Raw genomic sequence first — 12545 nt, forward strand, 5'->3', positions numbered from 1 at the left:
TACTTCAATTATCCATGGAGGTAATATTCCAGTAATAACTCACTGGCTAAAAGAAACTTCCTGCAATCTAGAATAAACATCTTCCTCTGAAATTTGAATTTATGGCCCCTAGCCCTGAAACATTTATAAGAGTGAATTTCACTGTCACTTGTTTTACTTCTATCTCTCAGAGCCTTATACACCTCAGCCAAATCTCCTCTGAGGTGTCTAGTTTCCAAGCTGTGTATCCATATATATTCAAAAGTATTTCCTCATACGGATGCCCTTTTGCTGATTTCACCAGGCAAGTTATCTGGTCAAATTGGCAAAAGTTGAACTAAACACAATAAAAGAAAAGGATTTGGTCCTTATTATATGGTTGGCTATGAAGTTCTTCAGGCAGTGCAGACAGATGGTAAGGAAGGCCTGTGGTGTTCTATTTCTACAAGCAAATGGCTGATAAATTGCAGAGAGGACACCACAGACTTTGCTTACCACCTGGCTACACTGCTTGAAGAACTTCATGTAATAAGTGTATAAGTTATTCTGAGGTTGCTGTGCCCAAGTGTAAGACTTCGTATTTTGCTACATTAAAACATAGCTACCACTTCTTTGACCATCTAAAATCTGTCTAATCATCTTGAGCAAGCTGTGCTTGGGCTGATCATTACCTACTCTACTAATCTTGATATCATCTGTAAACTTTGACATTGCATCCTTTATCCCTTTATTGAGGTCATCCAAGAAAATCAAAACTTATGTTAGTCCAATCTGAAGAATAACTGTTAGTTGCAACCCTCTGCCTCCTGCCCTACAGCTATTCTGTGATCCATATATGGGTTTTCCTTGTGATTCCATGTTGTAGCACATACAGTAACTTCTTATGTGGAACTAGTCAATTGCTCTGCTGAAGTCTAAGTAAATAGTGTCGGTTATTTTCTATATCCATATCCATTAGGGATTCTGTCAAAATAGCTAACCAGCTTAGTTCATTTCCTCATAGTTGTGCATAATCCTTTAGAGTAATAGAGGTTATTAAATGTAAATAAAAAAAATTTTTCCAGAATGACATCAATATCAATTTTAGTATTTCTCAAATACTGCAATTCTTTTCAATCTCCATCATTAATTAATTTGTTAATGAAGAAGTTTGGCCATAAACGAATAAAATAACATATTTTTGTTAAACTTAATGTGTGCAGTCATTACAGATATGAATTTTAAATTAGCATGGTCTTTGTGTTCAATACTGACAGGTCGACTACAACCATTTGTTTTAGGAGCAACTTGAATAGTTGACACACACCACATGTAAATACTGGCGTCCAATAACAAAAAATGCTGGAGTTTTGTTTTAAATGCAAACATGGAATGCCCATGTAAACAAATTGAATCAATAATAGAGAATATGGGAGTTTTTACAAGTGCTGCGTAAGTGTTTTGCTAATTCTTTTAGCAAAAAATTACTTCTTTCCCAAAGAAGGGAGGCAAGTTCAAATATGAACAAACATGCATGCCCCAATGGTTTTATTTAAAAAAGTTTTCATTATTTAAAAAAATGCATTGTTCACAGGTATGTTTACAATAGATTGAATATATAGAGTGGCCTAAAAGTGGACAGTTTTGAATTATTTTCAATAAAAGGTTTTAAAAAGGTAGCATGTGACAGAAAGAGTGTTCCTACTGTGACGGTGGTGGCTGTGCCTATTGAAAGGTTAAACATGATCTTGTCTTTACAAAACCATGCTGTTTCCTTCAGAATTCCATTTCTGTCTAAATGATCCTGTATTCACTCGTGATCATTACTTCCCTGATTTTCCATACCACCGAAGCCAGATCGACTGGTTGGTAGTTACCCACTTCACTCTTAGAACTGCCTTTATGTGTTGCTGATAAATTGACATTTGCCAATCCAACAATCTCTCCTGAGTCCAGTAGCACCTTCATAATTGTCTTTAATGATTTGATGCACTCTTGTTGTCTCCCTCAAAATTACCCTGTAATTTTGAGGGAGGCAGCAAGAGTGCATTGGAAAACAGATGCCATCAATTGAAGGAGCCTTATGTGCCTTCCAGCTCAAAACTATATCTAGTGAATAATCTTCTGAAATATGCCAGAGTAGGTCATGGGGTCTTGTCAATGATATACAGGGATAAGGAGGTGATTATCCCCTTGTATAAGGCAATGGTCAGGCCACACCTGGAGTACTGTTGTTGTTGTTATTTGGTTTTTAGGAGCATTAGCAACTAAGGCCATATTGCTCTGGGATATGCGGTGGTCATTCCCTGACCTTTCCGCATCCTCCGTATTTGGTGGTGACTGGCTCGAACCTGGGTCTAATCAAGAAGTGTGTGCTACACACTGCTGCTCCTTCCCACCTGATTCGGAGGCGCATCTGGAGTACTGCGTACAGGTCTGAAAGCCTCATTTTAGGAAGAATGTAGAGTTGCTAGAACGAGTACCGAGAAAGGCAACAAGACTGGTGAAGGGAACAAACGGGGAGGGGGGGGGTGCTCTTATGAAGAAAGGCTTAAGTTCTGCAAATTGCAGCTTCTGGAGACTAGGTACCCGCTAGGCAATCTGATTGAGGTGCATAAGGCCTTGAATGGATTGAGCAGGCTCAATAAAAGGTTTTATAAAGGAAGGATCCCATCAATGCTGATGGGATTCTTCCTCTTGCTCAGATTACAAACCTGAGGTGGCATAGATTCAAACTGAGGAAAGACAGTTGTAGAATAGATGTGCAGAAGTTTGTCTTTAGTCAGTGGGTAGTTGATTGCTGGAACAAACTTCCCTCTATTGTTGTGGAAGTTGATAGCTTAATTAAATTCAAGGCAGAACTAGACAAACATTTGGAATGACTGGATCAGTGAAATGGGAATGTTTTTTTTTTTTTGACTGTATTATAAGCTTGCTTTCTTGCATAATGTGCTTCTACTAATGCTAATATCAGTATCACTAATTTCATGATGTCCAGCTTCACTTTCACAAAAATTAAACTTCATCATGAAGCATGTTTTGTGTGTAAATATTAATGTAATGTACCTGTTCAGTTCATCTGTGATATCAGCTCGACTATCTGAGACTTTCTTGCATCATTATAATAGAGTCTGATCTGAGTCATTCGCTTTTATGTATTCACATAGATGAGGAAATTTTGTCTCCACCCTTTGCTCTCTTAGACAGAAATTTATCAATCTGCCATTGACATCCTAACCTTTTGTGTTCTACTGATAGATTAATTTGTAGCCATTATAGGCTTCAGTACTTTTTGTTGTTCTGTAACTTTTCATTTGTTACTTGACATGGCTTTATCAAATTCTGGATCTGAATTCCACAGAAATTCTTCAATTTTGGCTTTTGTAATCCCAAATCAGACAACTAAGGTCAAGCATTATCATGTCTTATGGTTTTCAATTCAATTTCAGTTGCTGCGATTAGTTAGCTTAAATAAAAGGGGGTAGCATGTAATAGAAAAAATTAAAATAATCCATACATTGAAGGACACAGTTTGAAATAATCGTAAAAACAGATTAATTAACTTGACTAGTTAGGTAATATGTGAATTGTATTGTAATTCAGTTGTTTAAATATTCTTCTCAAATATAATTTTTTTATATTACTTCTACTTAATTATTTTTATAATGGCATTCTAAATCATTCATTATGAAATAAGTGATTATAATCTGAGATATTTTTATACTTTATTTAAAATTATTTCAGTTTGTCTCAGTTTTTACATGTTAATCAAAAGTAGATTCCTAGGGTCCTCCAATTTTTTTTTTTTTTTTCAAAAATTTAATGATACAATGATCTATCCAAATCATATCTGGTTCTGCCAGGCCATCTAAATTTATTATACTTTAAAGAATATGCTGTCTGTGACACTCAGATGCACTGCTTGAACAGTAAAATGAAGTGTAACACAAATGTTGTCACTTGGCCCTGTGCTTAAAAAAATAAATTAATTAAACAAAATGCTGTCTCATGATGATTAATGCATTAATATGCAAATGGCCCAACATATCTTTCTATAAGAACCAAATAAAATTTTGCAAGAAAATCTGTTCAGAGTATCCATGTCTGGATGGATGGATGTTATCTGGACAGGCTGAAGCTAATAGTTCTGGTACATTTACAAACCATACCTAACAATAACCAAGTTGTATTTGTTCAACAAGACCTAGATTTATCTAGGTCTTGTTGAATATCCAGGACTAGGTAAGTCTAGTCCTGTGTATTCAATTGATCTGATCTGAAAAATACTGTTTTTTTTTTGTAATACAACAATCATAACTTTACTTATCACCTGCAATATTTAAAATAGTTCTTTCAGCAGTATAAAAGCAACCTATATTATCTTAGTTCTTTATCATTTGGATGCTCATTATTAAATTGTTATAATTTATATTTTCAGTTTTTGTTATCTTTGTAGGTAGTGGTCATTTAGTGTACAGTGTATTAATAAGTATTCGAAAATTAGTAAATTTCAAATATGTTTGACAATAGCTATAAGTATCAGTAAATAATCATACTGTAGTAGACATACAAGTTTGATCCCAAAGTTTCATGTATATTTTAAATGTCAGTGAACTAAAAGTGTAAACTGTTTTGTGCAAGAGATCAAGTTTTGATTTTAATTGAATTTTCACCTAAGGTCTATTCAAATTAGGCTTTTGTCTCCTGCTTGAAATAATTTACTCTTTTCACTACTGGACTTTCAAAAAAATATTACTTTCTTTGGAATTAACATTCTATATAATAATAGAAACAACTACAGGAAAAAATTTTCATATTTAGATCCATCTGTTTCCATCAAGGGTTGTATGTATATGCATTGTCTGTCTGTAATTTCATTTTCCAACAAATCATCTGATTTTTCTTAAAAACATTGAATCCATTGTTGCATGTCTTCTTGCTATAAATCTGTGGAACCTTATATGCCTGAAATATCTGATAATATTGGTCAAAGTAATGCTTGCACGTATCTCAAGAGTTCTTGTTTGTTACTGCAGCAGAACATATTAGCAAGATGTTCTGAAGGCAGAAACTTTCAAATGAGCAGGTAGCTAATGCCAGGGAAACGAGCTTAAATAACTTTAAGGGGTGTGTCAGGGTAGTTAACTATACAAGAACGCTAAGCCTTAATTGTTTATACAGTAATGTCAGAAGTGTCTGACATTATTTGACATCTGAACTGCTGGTTAGGACAAGTAACACTGACATAATAGGGCTTTCAGAAACGTGGTGTCACCCGGAGGGTGACACCACGTTTCTGAAATGTTTCTTTGCCATGGGTCAGGACATGGTATAAAAAACACCTGATACTGAGCTCCGTTAGGTAGGTGATAGATGTCAGCATGCCTGGCACATGGGTATCCCAGCTGAACATCGCCCAAAGCATGACACCCATCTGAAGAACTCTTGTTCTTCATATGGGAAAGGCAGTGGACTTAAGCGAGTTTGACAAAGGCCAAATTGTAATGGACAGTGCGATTCATCCACTTCCTTCTAGTGTTTTCTTAAGTAAAGAAGGCCTTTTTTTTTTTTTTTTTTGGAATCTTTGCCAAGATTTGTGTCATCTGCTTTAGCTTGCCTAACATCCTTTCTGACTTGTTTACAGACTAGTTTATATCTGTCATAGGCTTCTGTATCACCTGATAATTTGTATGCCTCTCATATATTTTTCTTCTCTGCCACGAGTTTCATTAGTTCAGCTGACATCCATTTAGGTCTAAGCTTTGAATGGTAGTGCTTGGTATGAAAAGCTTAGTAGTTTCTATGATTATTTCCTTGAATGTTTCCCATTTAGAATTTGATGATGGTAACATCATCAGTTGGTCCCACTGCATAGAATTTAAATACTGTCTGAGAGTGCTGTAGTCACCTTTACGAAAGCAAAAGCTTTCCCTTTACCCTTGATGGTTGTTACATCTTTAAGTAAATCTCAAATCAATACACTGTGATTAGATCAATACATGTGAAAAGAGCCATTTAGTGGTTTTTTATCTGCAGATTCTAATGCATGAATAATCACTTATTACTCTTTCTTGCCTGTAACATGCTGCTGTAGAAAATAGTCATCAAAAAAATCCTTGTGAAAGGAACAGTATTATGTGCAAAATCTTATATATACACTGATGAGCCAAAATGTTATGACCAGCGAGTTGTTATGCAAATCAAAGCAACTGCAGGTGAACTACAGCGCGTGCATGGGTCAGGACATGGTATAAAAAACACCTGATACTGAGCTCCGTTAGGTAGGTGATAGATGTCAGCATGCCTGGCACATGGGTATCCCAGCTGAACATCGCCCAAAGCATGACACCCATCTGAAGAACTCTTGTTCTTCATATGGGAAAGGCAGTGGACTTAAGCGAGTTTGACAAAAGCCAAATTGTAATGGCCAGATGACTGGGTCAGAGCATATCCGAAATGGCATGGCTGGTGGGATGCTCACAGTCAACCGTGGTTAGTACCTACGGAAAGTGGTAGACACATTTAGAAATATTGTAGCGTCCATGCCTCGCCAGGTATGAGCTGTCTTGGCTGCACGTGGAGGACCAACACCATATTAGGTAGGTGGTCATAATGTTTTGGCTCGTGGGTGTGTATATACATATATATATATATATTTTTTTTTTCCCTTAGTGTCTCATCCACTAATTTAACAGCAGTTTTTTTTAGACTTTCCTTTATCAAGAGTCTCCTGAGCATCCAACTTAGTTTTCATAGAAACAATAGCTCTCTTTCTTTTCTCACCCATATTTAATTACATTACATACTGTAATTACAATAACAGTAAACTTACTGGTGCAAACATGGCTTACTGGACCACTGCCCATAAGCCCACTGCAGTGTGCCATGAGCATTAGACAGTGTGTTTTGAAGGGGGGGGGGGATTGGTTAATCTGGTCAAATTGGTGAAGTGGGGGTCAGTTAAGAGGGCTTCTGCTGTAGGTAATATAGGAGGTGTGACATTAAAGTTTCCTGAATGGTACTATTCGTTGAGTTTGAAAATAAACTGAAGTGGTATGTTGTAGTTCAGGCCTCCTCCGGCCGACCGGGCTAGCCGAGTGGGTAAAGTACCTACCCGGCAACCCAAAGGTCGCGGGTTCGATTCCCGCCTCGGGCTTGGATCAAAGTACTGCAACAACCTTGGGAGGTGCAATATGGCCACAGAAGCCGATGCGCCAACAACTACCAAATCAAAATCAAAATCAGGCCTCCTCCAATGGTTGGTGGTACAGAGATTGTCCAGTAGGCTGACAGGTTGCAAGTAGAATTCAGTTTCATTAGTAGTGTTAATGTTCTTCTTCATGGTTTTGCAATGGAGCAACGGATGAAAATCAAATTCTGCTTTAAACTGGGAGGATCTGCAACAGAAATGTATGAAATGTTAAAAACTGTTTATGGTGATGAAACATTAAGTCATACCAGTGTGTTTGATGGTATAAGCAGTTCAAAGAAGCAAATGAGGATGTTCATGATGATCCAAGAAGTGGGCACCTGTCAACCTCTTGAAATGAGGACAGCATTGCAAAAGTTCAGGAAATAGGGGCAAGAGATTGTCACTTGATCCTCAGAACAATGGCTGAGTTGGATAAGCTGACAATATTAAAATTCTGCATGCTGATTTAGAGAAAAAGGAAGGTCTACAAAACTTGTGCTGCACAGCCTCACGGATGAACAGAAGCAACAAAGAGTGTCATGAGATTATTTCATCCAAACTTATCAAGACAATCCTAATTTTCTTGACTGTATTGTAACTGGAGATAAGTGTTGGGTATTTCCTTACGATCCAGAGACATTGTCAGAGCATGCAGTGGACTTAATCACCAAGGCCCAAAAAGTTTTTTTGTTTATGGCAATAAAGTTTCCAGTCCAGGAACTTTATTGCCACATCTCATATGTAGTGTGTTACATTTCAGGTGCCTTAGATTTTTACTTTAAATTGAATGTTTTCTTTTTCTGTGATTAATAGAAGTGAAAAGTAAGTTAAAACCTAATTACCTTGTCACCAATGAATTACTAATTAATTAACTAATAATATCCAAAAGTAATTGTTTTCACTTTATTATACATATTTCCCTTCCCTCCCCATGTAATATTTGTTTCATGTTTTGTAGTACTTTATAATCAGTCATCAATATCCATCCACCGAGAGTAGAGTTATTACATACAAACAGGGCTGTATACACTGTATACCCTCCGCATTTTTTTAGGTGAATAGCATATACCTTCTGGTTTTCTATCCTATGTGCCCAAAGCGAATTCGATTAATAAGTCTGATATGCACAGTATACTTTCTGCTTTTTGTAATGTTCATAGAGTATATCTTTGGTTAGTTTTATGATTACAGCACTACATACAAATAGATAGATGGATGGGTGTGGTGAAGACAGTAGGCACTTTATGTATATATTTTTATGCTGCTTAATGCATATAATAAAATAAAATGACCAATAACTTAAATTTTGACTTAATTGATATTGGAATTTTGTCCTTCTACCAGTGGGGCATAATAAAAATTATCTCATGCCTTGCTTTTAAATGCAGTATATATTATTCATACATTTGTAACTGGGATTTATTATGTTGTGTGTTAAATAAAATACACTTGTTTAATAGTATATGATTAATTTTATGAAGAAAATTGCACATTTGTAACTAAACAGATTTTATTTCTTTGCATTAAAATATAGTATATAATGTTGCTTAATCCCATTTCAGCAACTGTCCGATTGGCTGGCTCTCTACAAAAAAGCACAGAGGTGATGAAAAGTATGCAACAATTAGTCAAAGTGCCTGAAGTAGCTAGAACAATGCAGGAGCTTTCCAGAGAAATGCTCAAAGTAAAAATTTCTGCATTTCGAAACCTATTTTATTATAATTGAGCAGTTCTTAAATTATTTGTGTTTGGGCCTAGCCCAGCAGTACTTACTATTTCCCTTTTTTTTTTTAATAGGCCTTGCCACTGAAATCCTTGGAAATTAGGTGGTGGAGCCTGCCAGAGTACTTAAATAATCTACTGGGTGCCTGATCTGCCTCCTCATGACAAAGTGTGGACAACAGTGGGTCCTAATAGGGGCTATGTTATGTTATGTTATGGGTTTTTAGGAGCATCAGCAACTAAGGCCATATTGCTCCGGGGATATGCGGTGGTCACGGACTGGAACCCCAGTCTAATCAAGAAGCGTGTGCTATGCACTGCTGCTCCTGTCCACCTGGCTACGGAGGCGCTCCCAGTAGGGGCCCAACAGCTAAATGGTCAGAGAAACAACAGAACATAACGCTACACAATAGACCACTCTCCACACACTTTTTAAATCTCTGGCCTCCACAGAGTTCTGTGTCACTCATAAAGAATACAACACGGAGATGTGGGGAACCCGCGGTGCTGTCAGACAACTAACACACTTTACACTTTAGTACTTACTATTTAAAGAAAATTAATTTTTATTTAAAAAAACAAAATTCTGTTAAATTACAAAAAAATATTTTAGACATGAAATAAAAACATTAGTCTCTCAGTCTGCTCCATTTTCCAATATAAAGGATGTTAAATTCTTTAAATTGGAAATTTCAAACGTGCATGTGCATAATTTCTGCTTATTGTGTATATGCATATTATTTTAAAAAAAAATTTAAAACATATATACTATTAGTTAATTGCATTTTCAAGTTTATTTTAAATTTGAAGCTCTTCACAGTGTGCAAATTTGAAATTGTTGGTATTAATAGTGGCAAATAATGCAAGAAAGCAAGCTTATAAAGCAGCAACCAAAAAAAAAAAAAAAAAAACTTCCCACATCACCTGTCCTCCTCTCCAGTAATAGTCTAGTTCTTCCTTGAATTTATTCAAACTATCCACTTCCACAACAAAAGATGAAAGTTTGTTCCGACAATTAACCACCTGCTGGCTGAAGGCAAATTTCCCTGAATCTGTTCTGCAACTGTCCTTCCTTCCTCAGTTGGAATTTATGCCCTCTCATGTGTGTAGTATGAGCAAGAGAAAGAATACCATTCAAAGCCTTAAGCATTTCAATCAGATTACCTCATTAGTGCCTAGTCATCAGATGCTGCAGTTTTCAGAACTGAAGCCTTTCTTGGTACACCCCTTTGTTCCTCTTCACTAGTCTCATTGTCCTCTGAACCCATTCCAGTAGATCTACATCCTTCCTAAAATAAGGCCTTCAGGCTTGTATGCATTATTCAAGATGTTACTTAACCATTGCCTTACACAATGTGATAATTTCCTCCTTAACACTGTGAGCAAATTTCCTGTAATATCACTGAATAAAACCCCATGTGGCCTGGCAGCCTGTCTGCACTGTTCAGAAAACTTTATCTGATTACACAATTACCCTCAGATCTTTTTCATTTTCCATTACCCTTAGTATAGTACCACAGTTGGTATTTTCCAGATATTGACTGGGATTTGTGGGTTGGTCAGTCATACACTAGCAAGACTTTTGTGGATTTATTGGATGACAATTTTCTATAGCAGCATGTTAGAGAGGCAACAAGAGGAAGCAATACTTTTGATATGATTATTAGCAAGTTTTCATGCATTAAAAATCTGCAAATAAAAGACCTTCTGGATGGCAGTGATCATAGTTTGCTGACGTGGTAGTTACTTATAGACATAACTACTGTAAAGGGAAGGGCTTTTGTAAGGGTAACTACAGTGGTCTTAGACAGTTTTTAAATTCTAGACAGTGGGAATATAATGATGTTACCAACAGCAAATGCTAAATGGGAAGCATTTAGGGAAGTAATCGTAGAAGCTACTAGGTTTTTTACACCAACTAAGAAATGCCATTCCAGGCTTAAAACTAAATAGTTGTCAAATGAACTGATAAGACTTTTGGTAGAGAAGAAATATGCATGGGATGTATACAAATTATCAGGTGATACAGATGCCTACAACTGATATAAACTAGTTTGTAATGAAGTCACAAAGGAGGTTAGGCAGGCTAAGACAGATTACGTGAAGTCTCTAGTGACTAATGCATAGAAAAGCAGAAAGACTTCTTTACTTATATTAGCAGTAGAAGGTAGGGTTGAATGACATTTTGCCAACAAACTGAATAGGTATTTTGCATCCATATTCATGTTTTAAGACTTCTTAATGTAGGGGAATGCTATTTGATCAAAATCTAACAGGGAACTAAATGATTTTGTGATAACTGAGTGGAAAGTGGAAGAGAAATTGTTGAAGCTAAACTTAAAAAGGCACTTTGGGGTAGATGGAATCTATCCAGATATATTAAGGGAGTCAGCAAAGGAGGTAATCAAACCCTCAGCCATTATTATGAGAACAACCTTGGATTCACAGGAGGTCCCTATAGACTGGAAATGGGCAAATGTATTCCTCAATTCCTCATTCACAAAGGGGTATCAAAAGGTGACATGAGTAATTACTGATCTGTTAGCTTAACTTCTGTTCTAGGGAAAATAATGGAGCCACTGGTTAAAAAAAAAGTAATGCGTGACTGTCTAGATACATTTTTCTAGATAAGAATGTGATTATATTGCATTCACAGCATGAATTTGTTAAGGGACAGTCTTGTCCGACCAATCTGACTGGATAGTGTGATGTGATAACAAAGTTACTGGATTCAAAAATAATTTTGATCAGGAAAGCGTTTGATAGTGTTGCACATAAGACTACTGTACAAATGGAAGCAGTGTGACATTAAGGGCAAGTTACTGCTCTGGATAAATGGATGGTTGAGTAGGAAGAGGATAGAGTGGTTATTAATAGACATTGCTCTTCTTGGAATAGTGTTATTAGCCCAGTTCTCCAGGGTTCAGTGCTGGGTCCATTGTTGTTTTCTGTATTAATGAAGGTATATTGGGCTTAATGTCACATTTACAGGTGGTACAAAGGTTACAGTGTTGTTAATTGACAGTAATCAGAGTAAGCTATTGCAACAAGTTCTAGAAAAATTATTAGGCAGATGGGCTGAGAAATGGCAGTTGAAGTTTAATGTTGACAAATGTAAGGTGCTGCATTTTTCAATGTTATGTTGCTTTTTGCAGAGCGGCAGCCATTTTGAGAAAATATGAGGTTTTGTGTTATTATCATCTTTACTATGTGAAGACAATAATATATCTTTCAAAAACAACAAGGGTAAAATGGTAGATGTGTATTGAGTTAGTGGGAGAGGGAAAACAAGTAACCTGAAGCTTTAAACAAACACAGCATCAGTGATTGTCTGGTGCCACGCCAGTCTTCAACTAATATGCTTACGCATTCATTTTGGTTCAATGGGATTTATCCATGATTTTTCTGCAGGTGTAAGAAGAAGATGCATTGTGCACTGTATACTTGCTTAATGTGGCTTTACAACATATGATTTACATGCAAAAAAAACATACAGCTAATTTAATTCATCTCTCACACAAAAATGTAACATGACAATAAATCCTCTGTACTCCCATGGCCACCCAATGCCATACACAATTTCAAGATCTGTTGTGAGAGTTAGGGACAGGGTCTACTTAGAATTGGAGAAAACAAAAGAATAATACAAGATAATCATTTTTAAACAACTTAT

The 12545-nt window shown here is 36.3% G+C and overlaps 1 protein-coding gene across 1 annotated transcript in view; it reads left to right on the top strand.

Annotated features, from left to right (window-relative positions):
- The window catches only part of Vps24 (vacuolar protein sorting 24), an 80742-nt gene that overhangs the window by 55848 nt on the left and 12349 nt on the right, over nt 1–12545 (top strand). The window contains exon 4 of the mRNA XM_090385381.1: nt 8713–8834. Within this exon, the coding sequence (XP_090241507.1) occupies nt 8713–8834 (122 nt within the window). The remainder of the gene's footprint in view (nt 1–8712; nt 8835–12545) is intronic.

Source organism: Mastigoproctus giganteus, chromosome 11 (genome assembly GCF_048544385.1).
Source record: "Mastigoproctus giganteus isolate SK-2022 chromosome 11, ASM4854438v1, whole genome shotgun sequence".
Classification (NCBI taxonomy): domain Eukaryota; kingdom Metazoa; phylum Arthropoda; class Arachnida; order Uropygi; family Thelyphonidae; genus Mastigoproctus; species Mastigoproctus giganteus.